The 18,256-nt window shown below is 42.5% G+C and overlaps 4 protein-coding genes across 7 annotated transcripts in view; 2 read left to right on the forward strand and 2 right to left on the reverse strand.

The window, feature by feature from the left end:
* Window positions 1–846: 846 nt before the first annotated feature.
* dram1 (DNA-damage regulated autophagy modulator 1) lies at window positions 847–6,026 on the forward strand. 3 transcript variants are annotated; one of them, XM_053641548.1, is made up of 7 exons: window positions 847–1,513; window positions 2,614–2,681; window positions 3,451–3,593; window positions 4,701–4,878; window positions 4,982–5,040; window positions 5,226–5,318; window positions 5,468–6,026. In XM_053641548.1, the coding sequence occupies exons 1-7, from the start codon at window positions 1,383–1,385 to the stop codon at window positions 5,510–5,512; spliced, it is 717 nt and encodes a 238-aa protein (XP_053497523.1). In that variant the 5' UTR covers window positions 847–1,382; the 3' UTR covers window positions 5,513–6,026. The 3 variants fall into 3 exon arrangements, 2 of the variants coding, with proteins under 2 accessions (XP_053497523.1, XP_053497521.1); XR_008387683.1 differs by having other exon boundaries at window positions 4,982–5,318; XM_053641546.1 differs by lacking the exon at window positions 5,468–6,026 and having other exon boundaries at window positions 5,226–5,401.
* Window positions 5,624–13,000, reverse strand: washc3 (WASH complex subunit 3). Of its 2 annotated transcripts, XM_053641549.1 has the most exons (7): window positions 11,836–13,000; window positions 11,640–11,738; window positions 7,752–7,817; window positions 7,330–7,461; window positions 7,071–7,187; window positions 6,856–6,920; window positions 5,624–6,412 (listed from the first exon to the last, which is right to left on the reverse strand). In XM_053641549.1, the coding sequence occupies exons 1-7, from the start codon at window positions 11,884–11,886 to the stop codon at window positions 6,319–6,321; spliced, it is 624 nt and encodes a 207-aa protein (XP_053497524.1). In that variant the 5' UTR covers window positions 11,887–13,000; the 3' UTR covers window positions 5,624–6,318. The 2 variants fall into 2 exon arrangements, with proteins under 2 accessions (XP_053497524.1, XP_053497525.1); XM_053641550.1 differs by lacking the exon at window positions 11,640–11,738.
* A 131-nt stretch (window positions 13,001–13,131) lies between these two features.
* Window positions 13,132–17,461, reverse strand: cwf19l1 (CWF19 like cell cycle control factor 1). The gene is made up of 14 exons (XM_053641544.1): window positions 17,355–17,461; window positions 17,078–17,162; window positions 16,911–16,995; window positions 16,688–16,789; window positions 16,270–16,484; window positions 16,057–16,172; window positions 15,892–15,976; window positions 15,635–15,787; window positions 15,365–15,518; window positions 14,978–15,057; window positions 14,621–14,830; window positions 13,959–14,078; window positions 13,706–13,803; window positions 13,132–13,587 (listed from the first exon to the last, which is right to left on the reverse strand). The coding sequence occupies exons 1-14, from the start codon at window positions 17,375–17,377 to the stop codon at window positions 13,443–13,445; spliced, it is 1,671 nt and encodes a 556-aa protein (XP_053497519.1). The 5' UTR covers window positions 17,378–17,461; the 3' UTR covers window positions 13,132–13,442.
* Window positions 17,462–17,670: 209 nt separating this feature from the next.
* Window positions 17,671–18,256, forward strand: part of klhl42 (kelch-like family, member 42) — a 3,053-nt gene continuing 2,467 nt past the window's right edge. Inside the window, exon 1 of the mRNA XM_053641545.1 lies at window positions 17,671–18,256. This exon is cut by the window's right edge and continues 978 nt beyond it. The gene's annotated coding sequence lies outside the window, so the exon portion shown is untranslated.

The raw sequence follows: 18,256 nt of genomic DNA on the forward strand, positions 1-18,256 counted from the left end.
ACTACTACTACTAATGCTACTATACTAATACTACTGCTACTGCTGCTACTACTACTAATACTACGACTACTATTACTACTACTAATGCTAATAGTACTAATGCTACTAATAATAATGCTACTACTAATACTACTAATTACTACTACGACTACTACTACTAATACTACTCCTACTATTACTACTACAACTACTATTACTACTACTACTACTACTAATAATAATAAGAAGAAGAAGAAGAAGAAGAAGAAGAAGAAGAAGAAGAAGAAGAACACTGTATTAAGCTTCTGTTACTTACATAAAATGAACAAAAATAAGAGACATACTGTGAGTGACACTTCAGCTGCTGGGGATCTGTAGTATCGGAATCTTGTTGATTTTTAGTTTGTAGTATTAAATGTAAAGGGGGGGGGGAATGAAAATTTAAATCTTTACATAATTACACCTGCATTTCCATGCTCTGCCCGTGGAAGTGGAAGGTTCTAGACTGGCCAAGTCAATCAACTGAGCAGCATTTCACCTCCTGAAGAGGAGACTGAAGGGAGAAACCCCCCGAAACAAACAACAGCTGAAAGAAGCTGCAGTAAAATCCTGGAAAAGCTTCACAGAAGAAGAAACCAACAGTTCGGTGATGTCAGTGAGTCACAAGAAAGGGATATACAACCAAATATCACGTGTTATTGACTTTCATTTACTTCAAGACTTGTGTGTTCGTGTACTTTCTGTGTACTTTCCTAAAAATCGGTTGGTCTGATAGGAAAGGTTCTATAGGTGTTACGGTTAACACAGAACAGATCTAGATAGCTATATGGAGTGAGAGAGAGAGAGAGAGAAAGAGAGAGAGAGAGAGAGAGAGGTATAGTATATATGTAACTAAGAAAAGATAGAAAGAAATCATTTATTAATGAGTCGTTCTTTTCGGAGCACTTTTTAAGTGAGTCGCACAGGTGACTCGTTTAAACGAATCGATTAAAATTGAGAGGGGGGTTGGGAGAGAGTTGGGAAAAAGAAAAAGTTATGTTCCTAAGACAGTGAAGGAGCTTTACAGTAGAGGGAAGTGTTTTTCCGAATGAGTGATGAAGTAAATGAAGCCGTGTCAGATCGGGGAAAGAGTCGATTCAGTGCGGTAAGAGTAACCGTTAATGATGAGCACAGTGAGGAAGAAAGGTGGGCGGGGCTGACGTCACGTGACTCGCGAGAAGTTTCCCCTTCTTCTGGCTGTTTTTCTTCTTTTCTTTCCACGTTGTTCAGTTTGTGATTAGTACCATGGATGCAAGCTGGAGCAGAGATCACCTCCATAAGCATCTTCATATCTGATATAGATTTGATTTGATTTGATTTCTCTTCAGTGTACTTGGTGATGTCTGCATGTCTGTAAACACACAATGGTGTGGTTTCTAGAAGGGCTGTGCTTCCTGCCAACATTTCTTGTCATTTGGTCCTCGTGCACTTTTGTAGTGAACTACCTGATTGCTGTTTCCCGTCAGGACATCGATGTGATCTTCCCTTACATCAGGTAAGCTCGAATTCCTCTGCAGTGCAATCAGGACTTTCATCACAAATGCTTCAACTCACTCACAGTGTTATATACACTATACTGTTCTATACACACACACACACACACACCCATATACACACACATATATATATATACACACACACTCTTCCGTTTTGTTTCCTGTTGAACATCACACTGAGTTTATTATTAAGTGTGTAACAGCAGCTGCCAGGGGGCTTTAGTTTCGTTTTCAGCTAAAGAGCAGTGAAAACAAAGCAGTGAGCTTGTACACACACACACACACTGATTTACCAAACACACCTGTAAACCTTATGCACTTTACAAGTCCTGTAAAACTCTTACCTGCACCTCAACGCGCTTATTCCGACACCTGCCAAATAATCACTGCACCACAACAACAACAACAACTCTATTTCTGTACTAATGATATAACAATAATAATAATAATAATAATAATAAGACGTGGAAAGACGCACTCTGCAGAAGTTGTAGTGAAGTGTAGTGTAGTGTAGTGTGTTTACACCTAACCATCCTGTTCCAGGTTTGAGGTCAGGGTTCTGACGGGTTCTCTCTGACGGAGCTCGCTTTGTGCACGGCCGCGTTGTCGTGCTGGAACTAGGCGTCACTCTGGCCGTCTTAGTTCCCGTCAAGGAACGGCGCGAAGGGACTGTCCAGAGGAGTTCTGTACGACTTGCACGCTTCTAATTTCGGGGGTGTTACGGGTGTTACGGGTGTAACGACCGGGCGTCCAGAAAACCTCTGGTTCGGTTCGGGTTGTCCGTGTAAAAATCACCCGCGTGAGCACGATGCTTCTAAATCCGTACGACGTGAAAAAAAAAAGAAAAGAAAAAAAAAAAAAAAAACACCCACGAGAGTTTTCAGGAACGCTTTGTTTCTCCTGCGCTCGTCTTTCTTCTTAATTTCCCGGATTATAATTCCTGGAACGTGAATTCCGACCAGGATGACTAAAAGGAAACGGTTACTGAAGATGAATGAATGACTATTAAAAAAAAACAAAAAACAACAACAACAAGAAGAAGGAATAATAAATGTATACATTTTTAACGTATATATGTTTTTGTGGGGTTTTTTTCCAGTGATACCGGAGCGACCCCTCCTGAGAGCTGCATATTCGGTCTCATGGCAATAATTTCAGCTTTCGCAGGTGGGAATTTTTCTCGTTTGTTTGTTTTTTTCCCCACACACACACACACACACACACACACACACATCAGAATGAAGAAGAATTACATCATTATGCCATGCCACAAGGTACTTTTACAAGATGGTTCATTTAAGCTGTAGGACGATCGCTCCTCCTCGTACGTCGGTGTACGGGCTACGCGATCGAGACGGCTTCTCATACGTATTGCGACTGTAATACGCCTTTAAAATACAGCATGAAATACATTAAAACACATTCAGTTAGATTATACGGCGTGGTTAAAGAGCTTTCAGATTGAAATCATGAAAATTCGGTGTGAACACTACACGTAAATCTGACTTGAGCAGATGACGTGAAAACGTCTCGCACTAATAGCCATGAGGAGAAGCAGAAAAGGGAGATGAGTGACCAAATCTAAACAAATACACTGCACAGATATCATCATCTTTACCCCCACCTCGAAGACTTTCTTGAGAAACAGTGGACTTTTCATGAAAATGCTCCAATGCAGCAGTTTCATTTCTCTTTCTGTAAAAAATGAAAGTATTTCTTCTCAGCGTGACAGTGGGAAAAACTCGAGTCCAGACACACACACACACACACACACACACACACACAAACCCAAACTGCGGCTAGAGAAATGAAACACAAACGGTGTTACCCAGGATTTCCCGCCATTATACGAGATGCTCGTTATGTCGAGGCCGAGGAATACACCCGGCGCGTTTGACCTGGCGTTCTCACATAATGTACACTACATCTGTTCTAGGGTTTGCCACCATGTTTGCCAGATATAAGTTTGTGCAGAAGCTGATCGAAAAAACAGGTGGCGTGTCCCCTCGATGGAACCTGGCTGCTTTCATCATCGCCACGCTCTCTTGCATAGGCATGTGCTTCGTGGCAACGTTTCAGGTTTGATCACTTACACCCATGTCTCAGGTGTGCTTTTTGTAGTAATAATAATAATAATAATAATAATAATAATAATAATACAGTGGATATATAAGGCTACACCCCTCCCCCCTCCCCCCACGTTAAAACGGCAGGTTTTTCTCAGAGCTTTTCGCACGTTCGATGTGAAATTGCAATGTGAAGTATTCAAATAAAGTAAAAACAATCTTACGTAGAAAAAAAAAAAAAAAAAACTACATACAATAACAGAGTTACATAAATAAGTGTACACACCCCTAAACTAATGCTTTTGTCGAAGCACCTTTTGATTTCTTCACACCGCTTGGATCTTTTTGGGTAAGAGTCTATCAGCGTGGCAGATCTTTGAGGGGGGTGGGGGGGGGGATCAGCCCTAACGTACGATGCTGCCACCACCGCGCTTCACCGTGGGTGTTCTTTTGTCGTCGTTTTTTTCTTGCACGAAGCGTACGTTGTGGAATTATATCATTATTATACCTTCTGGAATTTGGTCTCATCAGACCAGAACACACTTACCACATGGTTCGAGGTGATTTTTTTGATTTTGATTTTTTCACCCCATGCGAAGAGTACGAGAGATTGTTGCGACATGTTCCTGCAGCAAATTTAACGCTGCTGTAGGTCTCCTGGCAGCCTCCTTGGTAAGTTTTCATCGTCATGTTGTTGGCGAGGTCACCGTGGTGCTCCGTTTTTATCTCAGAAAATGCTTATAAAAGGATGTGCACACTTATGCAACCTGATTATTGTAACTTATTTTTATTTTTCCTATCCCCGCCCCCCCCCCCCCCCCCCAAAAAAAAAAAGATTTCTGATTGGTTTTGACTTCAATTTTTATACGTTGTAATTTCACATCGAGGGTGGAGGGTGGACCCACCCCAAAACCCGCCATTTTCCCAGAAGCGTGTAGCCTTTTTATATCCGCTGTAAGTGGTATCTCAGCAGAGCTCTTGCCGGATCGACTGGCTGGACTGGACGATCAGAAACACTAACCATTCATTTCATGTTCTGTATTGTCTGTAAAAGTCGAATATGCCAGAGGTCTCATTTGTGCCTTTGTTTAAATTGTGCCGTGTCTCCGGACCGTTTCAGGAGGTAGAGCAGACGGCGGTCCACGATTTTGGAGCCTTGATGTTCTTCATTTGGGGAGTGGTTTACATCGTAATGCAGACCCACATCTCGTACAGGGTCCATCCTTACGGATCTTCAAAGCGCGTGTGTCATATTCGTGCCGTCTTTTCCTTGGTGGCGATCTTGGCAGTAATTCCAAGTATCCTTTGTGTTTGTATAATACCACATTAGCTTCAAAACGAGAACGAGGCCAGCTGTTTGGGGTTTTGTTTTTTTTTTTTGTTCCTTAACGTTTCTTACAGCTATAATTTGTGCGTCATTTCTGAAGACGAACAAATTGCACCGGACGTCAGAAGACAAGGTGTGCTATAAACGCTGTAATCACTTCATCACATCTCAGGATGTTTCCGTCAGCTCTCTTGTCGTGGGACGGATGGTCCTATTGCCTCCGTATTACAGACTGAGAAACACCAGCGAATCAAACGTCCTGTTATTCACCAAAAAAAAGAAGAAAGACTTATTGTTTGTCCTTGTGTTTATTTCTAGGACTACGTATTCCATGTTGTGAGCGCTGTGAGCGAGTGGATAGCGGCCTTCACGTTCGTCTTCTTCTTCTTCACGTACATACAAGAGTTCAAGGTCGGTTCTATAGAGTTTTCTACTCCTCATCTTCACAGCAGTAACGATGAAACATTAAAAAAAAAGCCATTCAAATAAACCCTCATGACACCGTTTATAGCATGTGACTCACTCGATTTTTTTTTTTTCTTTTTTATTGTCCTTTACAGCAGTTCACTTTGAAAGTGAACGTCCAGTTATTGGAGTTCGCGTGAGTCCAACGTTACGACCGTCACTGTGAGACATGTCTGATTACACGTACGAGTCTGTAGGAGTGTCGTCGTCATTTTAAACTAAACAAAGCAATAATAATAATAATAAATCAATTTTATAAGTTTTATAAGCAAATTTTATTTTTATACTCTGTTTATATCCATGTTATTTAATCACTCAGGCCTGAAGGAATTTAGCACATTGCAAATAAAGGTCTATAATGATGCAGTTATAGCTTTTGCACTTTAAATCCATGTTACTGTAATGCTAACCCACAATAAAAAGGATGTAATTACACAATGTGCGTGACTCCTGTGTTGGGAAATAAAAGCATGTGATGTCCTTAATGACCGTGTGATCACTTTGCTTTCATAACGAACGTGTTGGGGGGGTGGGGCATCATACGTATCATGCGTTCCCCCACACGTTTGATTGGTTACACTAGAACTTCACACAGTTTGTTAGAATCCCTGGTCCAAGTGTAATTCATACTTACTAAAAAAAAAAAAAAAATAATCAAATACTAACATTAATGAGAGAAAAAAAAAAAATCATGGATATTTTCTTTTAGAAACATTTTTTTAAGAAAGGACTCCAGTTCTCGTCCTCTTCTTGTGTATATCTAAATGTATCCGAACCTTTACCACTACGTAAAGAGAGACGTGTAGGTTACCCACAGCCACGTCGAAGGCACAAGCGTAGTCCGTGTGAGCGTCCACAGCATGGGTGCGTGTGTACACTACATACATTTACGGTTCAGTACAGAGCCCGTGATTAGGTCAGAGGGCGGGACTAATCGATCGGTCGGTCAGTCACTGAAAGACGATTCGCTGTCTGAGCTGGCGTCATCGTGGTCTTCGGTCGCCTTCTTGCTACAGTCTGGTACCGGTGCGTCTGGAGAGCTGTAGGTCACAAAGACATGTTACATCTCATCTACGCTAAGAATGTGATTTATCATGTGCCTGAGGAACCCCTAGTGGTGGAAAAGTGTAATCACAGGTAAACTGATTGTCTGGCACGCTGATGTTTCCAAATACGTACTCGTGAAAGTGCGAAATAAACCATTTTTATTAAGAAACCAACTCTACCGTCTGTGAAGCTCATCTTCGTAGACATTTTTAAACACGTTCCATGTCGTATCTAACTAACGGCACCTCAGACAGGCTACTGGGACTTTTTAAAAAGTCAGATGTTTACCATATATGGTGATTTAGGGGCGTTTCTTTATGCAAATACGGAGCCATTACAATGTGCGGGATTAATCAACCTCCCGTGATGAATACCAATTTCCTTATGTGTACTGGCAGTACATGAAACAAGTATTAAGACAAACAAAAATACTCACTCCAAGAGACTGGGGTCTAAACCCTCAAGGATCATTTTGTTTTTTATCGCCATGACCGGAACACCCTAAAAGATGAAGACGAAACAGTGGCGAGCGTTAGCCTCAGGCAGCTGCTCGTGGTATTCCTGATATGATGAACGCAACACGAGTGCAACCGTGTAGTAACGAAACAGCAGTTACTGTAAACATCTAGCAGGGAAAGAACGAAGACGTACCACTTGCACCATTTTGAGGTATCTGGCGTATCGTGGGTCCTTGGCTACAGTCATCACGTTGTCTGCCACCGGTTCTCCCTTATGCCCCTGAGAGCCTTCCTGCCCTTGTCCAGGAACCTGCGAACGAGATAAAACATCCAAATATAGATCAATATTCAAACAAAAGTTTCTTTAAATCACATGAATCTTCGTTAAATTAATATACAGGCGCGTTTCCGATGTAAATTTGTCCGAGAGTCCGAGTCCGAGTCTGATCTACCTCAGAAGGAGGAGAAGGAGCAGTTGAGACTACAGGGGTACTGGATCCCACTGCTGGTCCGTTGGTCTCTGCAGAAGGCCTCTGATCCACTCCGTCCACTGTGACGTCCTCCAGACCAGGGATTGAGGACAGCTTCAGAGTAAGGACCAAGAGGAGATTAAAAATGGGTGGATTGCGAACAGAAGGCAGCACAGGACAGTGTGAACGGTCCGTAAGGCGCTCGGATCTGCCCTGATGAATAACTCTATGAAGTAAATGTAATGCGATCGGCCGAGTGACTGACTGCCTAGTAATTATGAACTGCTTATCATCCTGAACATCGTATGCATCGATGCAACATTTCGTACATATACACATTCTCACTATTATTCGAATAAGTTTGAGGGAAAAAAAAAAAATCAATCATCAAGTAGAAACTTCACCTTTGTTTCCAAGATGCTGAGTGTCGTTTCGATTTGTTGGATCCGTAACGATATCGCTGCAAGTTTCTACAGTAAAAATTGTACAAAAAAAAGTGTTATTGTGCATGCAGTCACAGTCCGTAAAAAAGGGAGACAATGTTAGAATGGTGTTAGGAGTTTAGAAAGTTAGGATGATGTTTGGATGATATGATGTTGTGAGGATGCGCCAGGAGCATTAGGGATGAGCCGATGATAACCGATAATTCACACCTTTTGTAACCGACACCAATAATGTACTAAACACTAAGCATGGCTATGTAAAATTAACCAACGATCCACTTTTTAACGTGTCATACTCCCACTGCACTTCATATAAGGATTACACTTTGAATCTGTTTTAAAATGCAAAAAAAAAAAGAAAAAGGTCACATGATCAGTTATCATGTATGGTGCCCTCACTTAGACGGTCAATTTTAACGCTCTTCTGTTTATATTTTAATAACTTATAACATAAACTTCCGTATCACTCTAGAGTATTTGTCATTTGCAATCTTTACTGACTTTCAACATAAAATAATACATTGTTTACTCATGGGCAATCCATTTCATTTTTAATATTTACCGAATATGCGATGGATTAACTCTGAGCACAGTCACATGTGTCATTATAAAAGGGTGTGCATACTTATGCAACCAGGCTATCGTAAGGTATCCACCCCCACAACATGTTTCTATTATGACTTTTTATAGATCATGCACTTTTATTTATATATCATGCAATGTTAAGGTTTTCTTCTTAAAAGAGAACATCTAAAGAATCTGGATATGTGTATAAATATTTTTTGGCATTATAAAGTGTTTTTACTGATCTCGGTTACAAAAGGTGTGAATTATCGCTTATCATGTTGGCTCATCCCTAATGCCCCTGGCGCATCATAACAATCATCCTAACAACAATCAATATCATCCTAACAACATCATAACAGCATTCTAACATCATTCTAACATCCAAACAGCATTAAAACAACATTCTGACATCCTAACTCCATCCTAACTTTCTACTCCTAACATCATTCTAACATCCTTTTTGCTTGTATTCTCTCATTTGTAAGTCACTTTGGATAAAAGCATCTGCTAAATGAATAAATATCTTAACAGCATTCCAACATCCTAACAACATCATCCTAACAGCATTCAAACATCCTAACAATATCCTAACAACATCCTAACAGCATTCAAACACCCTAACATCGTAACAGCATTCAAACACCCTAACAACATCCTAACAGCATTCAAACACCCTAACATCGTAACAGCATTCAAACACCCTAACAACATCCTAACAGCATTCAAACACCCTAACATCGTAACAGCATTCAAACACCCTAACAATATCCTAACAGCATTCTAACATCCTAACAATATCCTAACAGCATCCTAACAGCATTCAAACACCCTAACATCGTAACAGCAAACACCCTAACAACATCCTAACAGCATTCAAACACCCTAACATCGTAACAGCATTCAAACACCCTAACAACATCCTAACAGCATTCAAACACCCTAACATCGTAACAGCATTCAAACACCCTAACAATATCCTAACAGCATTCTAACATCCTAACAATATCCTAACAGCATCCTAACAGCATTCAAACACCCCAACAACATCCTAACAGCATTCAAACACCCTAACAATATCCTAACAGCATTCTAACATCCTAACAATATCCTAACAATATCCTAACAACATCCTAACAGCATTCTAACATCCTAATAATATCCTAACAACATTCTAACATCCTAACAATATCCTAACAGCATTCAAACACCCTAACAATATCCTAACAGCATTCTAACATCCTAACAATATCCTAACAACATCCTAACAATATCCTAACAGCATTCAAACATCCTAATAATATCCTAACAACATCCAAACAGCATTCTAACATCCTAAAAGCATTCAAACATCCTAACAACATCCTAACACCATTCAAACATCCTAAAAGCATTCAAACATCCTAACAACATCCTAACACCATTCAAACATCCTAACAGCATTCAAACATCCTAACAACATCCAAACAGCATTCTAACATCCTAACAGCATTCAAACATCCTAACAACATCCTAACAGCATTCAAACATCCTAACACCATAACAACATCCTAACAGCATTCAAACATCCTAACAACACCATAACAACATCCTAACAGCATTCAAACATCCTAACAACATCCTAACAACCTAACAGCATTCAAACATCCTAACAACATCCTAACAGCATTCAAACATCCTCACAACATTCTAACAGCATTCAAACATCCTAACAACCCCCTAACAGCATTCAAACATCCTCACAACATCCTAACAGCATTCAAATATTCGAACAACATCCTAACAGCATTCAAACATCCTAACAACCTCCTAACAGCATTCAAACATCCTAACAGCATTCAAATATCCAAACAACATCCTAACAGCATTCAAACATCCTAACAACACCCTAACAACATCCTAACAATATCCTAAAAACATCCTGACAGCATTCAAATATCCTAACATCCTAACAGCATTCAAACATCCTAACAACATCCTAACAGCATTCAAATATCCTAACAACATCCTAACAACATTCAAACATCCTAACAACCTCCTAACAGCATTTTAACATCCTAACAAGATCCTAACATCCTAACAATATCCTAACAGCATTCAAACATCCTAACAACCTCCCAACAGCATTCAAACATCCTCACAACATCCTAACAGCATTCAAACATCCTAACAACACCATAACAACATCCTAACAGCATTCAAATATCCGAACAACATCCTAACAGCATTCAAACATCCTAACAGCATTCAAACATCCTAACAGCCTCCTAACAGCATTTTAACATCCTCACAACATCCTAACAGCATTTTAACATCCTCACAACATCCTAAAAGCATTCAAACATCCTCACAACATCCTAACAGCATTCAAACATCCTCACAACATCCTAACAGCATTCAAACATCCTAACATCATAACACCACCATAACAACATCCTAACAGCATTCAAATATCCGAACAACATCCTAACAGCATTCAAACATCCTAACATCCTAACAGCATTCAAACATCCTAACAACCTCCTAACAGCATTTTAACATCCTAACAATATCCGAACAGCATTCAAACATCCTCACAACATCCTAACAGCATTCAAACATCCTAACAACCTCCTAACAGCATTTTAACATCCTCACAACATCCTAACAGCATTCAAACATCCTCACAACATCCTAACAGCATTCAAACATCCTAACATCATAACACCACCATAACAACATCCTAACAGCATTCAAATATCCGAACAACATCCTAACAGCATTCAAACATCCTAACATCCTAACAGCATTCAAACATCCTAACAACCTCCTAACAGCATTTTAACATCCTAACAATATCCGAACAGCATTCAAACATCCTCACAACATCCTAACAGCATTCAAACATCCTAACAACCTCCTAACAGCATTTTAACATCCTAACAATATCCGAACAGCATTCAAACATCCTAACAACATCCGAACAGCATTCAAACATCCTAACAACATCCTAACAGCATTCAAACATCCTAACAACATCCTAACAGCATTCAAACATCCTAACAACATCCTAACAGCATTCAAACATCCTAACAACACCATAACAACATCCTAACAGCATTCAAATATCCGAACAACATCCTAACAGCATTCAAACATCCTAACAACACCATAACAACATCCTAACAGCATTCAAGCATTCAAACATCCTAACAGCATTCTAACAACACCCTAACAGCACTCTGGAACAGAGGCAACTATAAGTACATTTACTCTAGCGTTAGCGTTAGCATTAGCATTAGCTACCTCCTCACACACGGTGGAAAAGCGGTTGAGGAAGCGGACCGTGTGGACGATGAACTGGTTGAGAAAAGCGACGATTCTTTTTTGCTGAATCGCCGGAACCTGGTGAGAACAAACCGCATTTATATCAACATTTCATATCAACATTACCGAAGCAGCAGCAGCAGCACCAACACCAACACCCAGAGCCTTCACTGACCTTCGTAAGATCTACACCTGAGCCCACGATCGGTAATCCATCTTCATCCATGATAACAGTTCTTCATTAACGTTCAGTAAAGTCCTTAACAGCGTTTACACGCCGCTCGCGTCTTTTTATTAGTGTTCAGTATTCAGTAAACATCGTTATGGAAGACCTCTTCCCCGTGACTTTTAACGTGACCTGTGACGTTTAGGCTGACCGCGCCCACCCCCGGAAGTGCAGGCGCCATACTAAAAGTCCTTTACAATGGCCGAAAGTTTGTGGACACCTGCCGTCACCCCCACATGTGCTGCTTCCACAAAACTGTTGCCACAAAGTTTGAAACATGGAATTGTATAAAAAGTCTTCGTATTATAGAGCAGCGTTACAGTTTCCCTTCACTGGATGACAGAACAATGCCCCGTGTGTGTACACGAGCTCCAGGAAGACGTGGTGTGTTAAGGTTGGACTGGAAGAAGACTTCAGAGCCCCGACCTCAACCCCACTGAACACCTTTAAACTGGATGAACTGGAACCGGAGCCTCCTCGACATCCCAACATCAGCATCTGACCTCAACCTCATGAACGCTCTTGTAGCTGAATGAACACAAATCCCCACAAATCTAGTGGAAAGCCTTCCCAGAAGCGTGGGGGTTATTACAACAGCACAGAGGGAGTCAGTCTGGAGCGGGATGGTCCACACGTACAGGCGTGATGGTCACGTAGCCGTTACAGCGTAGATTTAGATCCTTCGTGAAGAAGCCAGAGGTGAACTCCCTGACACGACACGAGGAAGAAACCTCGAGAGGAACCAGACTCAAAAGGGTGACGCTGGATAGTGTGACTGTGACTCATTCCTCATCCACATCTGTATACTGTAGAGTCAGACTGTACCGAGTGTGCTGAACGGATCTTCAGTACCAGCATCAGGGTGATTTCCTTACATTACAGTAGGCAGGTAAAGATATCCACTTTCAACTCTAGGGCAAGTTACATCCTGTTCTCACTTCCGTCAGAGCAGCTATAAACAGTCTCTCTCTCTCTCTCCAGCCTCTCCTTATTATTTCCTCACTGTACTTTCACTCTCATCTTAATAACTAAGCCCTTCCTCTGTCTCGTCTTGTGTCTCTCTCCTCTCCTTATAACAGCAAATGAGGGAATAAAGAGGGAGTGTGATGTGTCGCAAGATTACGTCTCTAATTTGCATGTTCGTTGACTCATCGTGATCATTTGCATATAACGTGATGAACGATGCTTTACGAAGAAGAAACGCAGAACAGAATAATGATTTATCAGTACAGAAAATGATCAACGTAAGCATTCAAAAACTATTTTAATGAGCGACTGTTTGGATAAAGATTTTTGACTGTACAACTTTAATTAACCAAAAAAAAACAAAAAACAAAAAAAACAAGACGTGTCCTTGGAAAACTTTAGGCATTGACGGTCAGAAACAAAGTAGTAAAAACAAAGAGCTGTTAATATCCATTTAAAAACTTATTTAAAATAAAAAAAAAAAAAGAAGAAGTCGTCTGTACGGTAAAAGAGACACGAGACACAAGTTATATCGTCTGTGTGTGTGTGTGTGTGTGTGTGTGTGTGTGTGTGTGATGAGAAAATGTTCCTCAGTCCTCCACGGTGAAGTCGTAGGGCTGGAAGTCGGTGCGAAACTGTTTGGTCAGAGCTTCTTCTTCCTCTCTGCTGCTTTTACACTCTCTCCAATCTGAGCGTGTGGGTATGTTCAAGATCGCCTCGCTCGCCAGGACCTCCCTGTACACACACACACACACACACACACACACACACACACACACACATGTTCGTAACTGTGCAAGGTACAATTAAAACATTATCACCTACACATTTCAAACCTAACACTATTGTCCACCTGCCAAACTGTAAAGGGAAGTTCTTCTTAATGCGGTAAAACAGTTTCTCTCCTGTATCCAGCTCCACGTAGAAATACGGCGTTCCCGGGGGAGCGATCTTGCACCGAAAGATGGAAAGAGAGAGACAGAATCAGACAAACCGGTAAGAACAGTAAACGTGACGCGCGTCGACTCTCGAAGAGAAAAAAGGGCGTGGCGTTACGTTACGTTCGTATCGCGTGCCGCCGGTGGTCCGTGTGTGGGCCGCGGTACCTGTTTGAGGTCGGTGTGTTCCGGGATCTCCATCAGCTCCATCTGCTGCTCTTGAGCCTGCACCGTAAACACCTCTTTTATGTCCTCAGTAGTGCACGTCTCCATGGGCACAGGCACCACCTGCCCACAGAACACACACACACACACACACACACGACATTTCACTGCAGTGTTTTGGAAAAACATTTGCTCTATCGCCAGAACGTCGCCAGTTATTTTCGCTTAGTGTGACATATATACAAAGTGGGGGGGGCGGGGATAAGCTGGAATTAAAGCAAACGTAGCTGACAATTAACACGAGTATGGAAGTAACAGATATTTTATGTAATATGTTCAGGATCATCATCATTGGGAATAAATCCCTCAGACTGTGTGTTCTTCAGGGCAGACAGCGTCGGTCTGCTCAGACTTAAACTGATGACGGTGATGTGCGTGAGCCTGAAGACCAGCGGAGAACCGGAGGCTCTCGGATCGCCACCCTGCTGCCTGGCGGCTTGTTCACGGGCTCAACCGTTTTTCATTTACGTGGTGCTGCTGGACTGACCCTGGGTCTCTACGGGTCCGTCCGTTCGGGCAGCTGCCACGGACGAACGCGAACGCTGGTGTGGAGGTAGATGTAAAAGAGAGCGAGGAGAGAGGGCAGAGGGGAAAGGTCACTGCACCTGGAGCTGAAGATGCTGGCTGCGGTAATTCCTCTCGAACAGGACGCAGCGTCGGCCGCGGCTCTTGTACAGCTTCCTGACGGCGCTTTTGTATTTCTGCAGCTCGTCCACTGCCTCAGACGGCAGCTCCACCACCGACTGGTAATGTCCGATGGGCAGGAGCAGCACGTGGTCCGGGGTGAGGCAGCCTTTAGCCAGCGCCATGTAACACTGAGGAGGCAACACACTACAGCGCTTACGATCGGTTCATGAGTTTAGCGTGTGTGTGTGTGTGTGTGTGTGTGTGTGTGTGTGTGTGTGTGTGTGTTGGAACGGTGAAGAACATCTGAGGCGGTCAGGAGTGTGTGTGGGACTCACGTGCGTCCCGATGCTGATGACCAGGTGCTTCTCCACCTCAGGACTGGCTAAACAGAACCAGCACGGTCCAGCAGGCTGAGCTGAGGGCAGCATGACGGAGCAGAGAAACAGAAAGACTATTTCAGCTCCAGTTTTACTGCCAGATCACTTTTGCTCATTTTAAGCGTTTGTTTCTAGGAAATGATCTGTAAGGAAATCGAAAGCTTGAAAAGACTTAAAAACCGTCCAGACCTAGGTTTAAGTGATCTTCTATTCAGACACGAGCACGTATTAAAGCCTGTAACGTCATTTCGTACGGGATAAGACACACGTGCAGACGCCCAGAGCGCAAATCGGATATAAAAAGTGTATGCGAAGAGAAGTGCGCGACCAGCGGACACGACTCACGGGGTTTGCGAGGGAGCTTGTGCTGAACGGATCTGTCGCCGTCGCCGTCTCCGTCCGGCCACCTCTTCCTCCCTGCGCCCTGATGCTGCTGGTGCCGATGATGCTGCGGCTTCTTCTGGCCCAAATCGAAGAAGAACTGAGAAGCTGGCTCGTCCTGCTCGACAAACAGGTTCAAGACAGACAAGTGACAACGCCAAGCGCTTGTATCGCTACATCATTAGAGTCCTGGGCATGAAAATAATGAAGTGTGACCCCCCCCCCCACACACACCTCTCCAGCAGCTGCGGACGGAAGCAGGAGTGTCTCCTTTCTGCCCTCCTTCGTCACTTTCCTGTACGGATTCTCAGTGACGTCCTCGGGCTGTTTGACCAACGCTGCTGGCTCCATGCTTTTCATCGGGACAATATTGAACGCGTACAAGTACTGAAAAGAGAGCACGCACGTGCGCGATGGTTCCATCTGTACGTCTCACAGCCGAGGAACGCGAATAACTTCAGCGCTAACGAGTCTATAAACGTACGGCCTACCTTTTTCTTCCCGGGATTGTTCACTGTCGCCAGCGCAATGAAGCGACTGACATGCTGGGCGTTCTCCTGAAGGACCACATGGTTCCTGTGCGGAGACGAAAGGGAATACAATACAAACTCCTTCGAAACATCGCGAGTATCACAATAACGTCCGTGAAGTCAGACCTGTACGGCAGTCGCTCGTAGTAAGCGCCTTCCATTCCAGCAAAGTGGTAGCGAGGCTTTAGTTTTTCCGCCAGATTTCCGATAGACGCGACGCCACAGAACTTCGTGTCGACTTCCTAAAAACAAAGACGAAGACGATTACTGTGGGGTGGGGAAAAAATTAAGAAAAGTCTACAGATATACGACGTTATGTTTTAAGCAGACGAGACTTGCCGGGTTGTTCCCGTACTGCCAGACTCCTCGAGGCCACTGCGAGGTCAGAAGGATGTCGACGCCTTTAAACTTAGAGCTGGACGCCAGCGGCGTGACGAGGGCGGCGAGATCTTTCGGGGTGAAACAGTGCGCGGGCGCCGGTTCCTGCTGAGACTCTCTGCCACTGACGTACACCACCTGCAGGCCTGACGCTCCCGTGAAAACACCTCTCCGCCCTGAAATCCACACAGTCCTGCCGGTCAATCATCTATAGGACTACAGGAGGAGAGTAAAACACGACACGACCTCTTTTTACGCCTTTACGATCGATAACGCTCAGCGGGACGCTTTTTCGTCCGCGGAAAACGGACAAACCTTTGACGCGGGACGGTTCGACATCCGTCTGTGTTGCAGTCGAACTACAGAAGAAGGCTCTCACCTAAATAGATGATATTTTCAGCCAGTTCACACCCATCAGAGCTGGGGAAATATTTCACCGTCTCCTGGCTCGCGGCTCCCAGAATGTACGTGTGAATAGGAGCTGAAGTAAAGAAAGAAAAAGAAGAAGAAGAAGAAGAAGAAGAAAAAAACAAACATTTGCTCTCAGTGCCAATCCAAGACTCTGAGGAATGAGAAGGAGAGCTTTGAGGAGGCTGGAATACCTTTCTTAGCTCCAGACTTGTACGCCTCCCATTCCGCCTCAGCCTCAGGAGACTTCCCAAAGAAATCTCCAACGCATAACAGCAGCTGTAAAAGAACCATCAAGCTTTCGTTTTAACCTCTTTAGTTTCCTGTAATGTGTTCAATAGAATGTTTTATACAGACTTACATCGAATTGTCCGCTCTTCTTCTGAATTGTGTTCACCCGGTTGAACAAAGCACTGATTCTGCCTTCGACATCACCGCAAACAAGGCTTTAAAATAAATAATAAATAAATAAACCAATAAAGGATGTATTAACCCGAATGGAAAGGTAAGGATCTGCACGTGGCTTTACTCCAGTGCACACTAGCAGTGTTAGACAAAACCCGCGGCTTTAAAAGTCTTGTATTCAATTCGAGGTTAAAAAAAAACAAAACAAAACAAAAAATCAGACTCTGACTTACACTCTTAAAGGTTTCTCCTCCATTCCGTCACCAAAACAACTCAGCTCTGACAGACAACGATTTGTTTATTTTCAGTTTTGAAAGAGAGAAAAAAAAGCCCCAGTGTCCGCTGACATAATAAAGCCGGGGGGAAACAAGAGAGCAAGGATTTGTAGTCCGGAATATTAGTATCGGAGAATACTAATTTCCTTTCAGAGAAAACCGCTTACGCGTAACATAAACTAAACGAGAGCGGATGATAATAAATCAATTTAAAAAACCGCACCGTGAATAAAGTTATGCGCATACGTAAGCACTTCACTGCGTTGCAGTTTCCACCCGGAAGACATATCTCAACGGACCCGTGAGTCGCATCAACACTGCTCACTTTTGATGTTTAATATTCACTGCTTAATCGTGAGGTGATGTGGTGACAATTTATTTGAAGATTAATTTTTTTTTAAATAATAAAATAACCCCAACTCATTTTTTTTTAATCACTGTTTAAATCGGATTTTAACTTTTTTTTTCCTCAAATCGACAAATCACATTCACGCATAAACAAATCTATATTATACCTTACTTTGATCTATTCATATACGAATAAAAATAAACATTTCGTAAAGCTTAAGTTACGGTTTTAAAACGTGCACAAAATATATATATATATCTATATAAATATGGACAAACGCGGCTCGTGTTTGTGACGTAATTGTGACGTAGCCGATCAGCTGACCAAACAGGAAGTAGTTTGAACGCTTCACCGAGGTTTGAGGATTGTATCGTTGTTAATGTTTACATAGTTATGTTGTGGAGTCACTGGGATTTGCATGGATAAAAAGAAAAGTTATATCAAGCTTATAGAGTGTGTGTGAATAGTTTCATAGCCAACATGTTACAAAGCAGCTCATTTTTTTACTGTT

This window comes from Ictalurus furcatus, chromosome 14 (genome assembly GCF_023375685.1).
Source record: "Ictalurus furcatus strain D&B chromosome 14, Billie_1.0, whole genome shotgun sequence".
NCBI lineage: Eukaryota > Metazoa > Chordata > Actinopteri > Siluriformes > Ictaluridae > Ictalurus > Ictalurus furcatus.

What these genes read in the sequence shown, in the direction of transcription:
- dram1 (XM_053641546.1), top strand. Translation starts at nt 1,383, where the DNA reads ATGGTGTGGTTTCTAGAAGGGCTGTGCTTCCTGCCAACATTTCTTGTC. An exon ending in GCTTCGTGGCAACGTTTCAG is followed by an intron (nt 3,594 to 4,700) that starts GTTTGATCACTT and finishes GGACCGTTTCAG; the next exon opens with GAGGTAGAGCAGACGGCGGT. An exon ending in GATCTTGGCAGTAATTCCAA is followed by an intron (nt 4,879 to 4,981) that starts GTATCCTTTGTG and finishes CGTTTCTTACAG; the next exon opens with CTATAATTTGTGCGTCATTT.
- washc3 (XM_053641549.1), bottom strand. Translation starts at nt 11,886, where the DNA reads ATGGATGAAGATGGATTACCGATCGTGGGCTCAGGTGTAGATCTTACG. An exon ending in TCAGCATCTTGGAAACAAAG is followed by an intron (nt 7,462 to 7,751) that starts GTGAAGTTTCTA and finishes CTTACTCTGAAG; the next exon opens with CTGTCCTCAATCCCTGGTCT. An exon ending in TTAGACCCCAGTCTCTTGGA is followed by an intron (nt 6,413 to 6,855) that starts GTGAGTATTTTT and finishes TGTGACCTACAG; the next exon opens with CTCTCCAGACGCACCGGTAC.
- cwf19l1 (XM_053641544.1), bottom strand. Translation starts at nt 17,377, where the DNA reads ATGGAGGAGAAACCTTTAAGAGT. An exon ending in TCATCAGCATCGGGACGCAC is followed by an intron (nt 14,831 to 14,977) that starts GTGAGTCCCACA and finishes TTGCCTCCTCAG; the next exon opens with TGTTACATGGCGCTGGCTAA. An exon ending in GCCAGCATCTTCAGCTCCAG is followed by an intron (nt 14,079 to 14,620) that starts GTGCAGTGACCT and finishes TTCTGTGGGCAG; the next exon opens with GTGGTGCCTGTGCCCATGGA.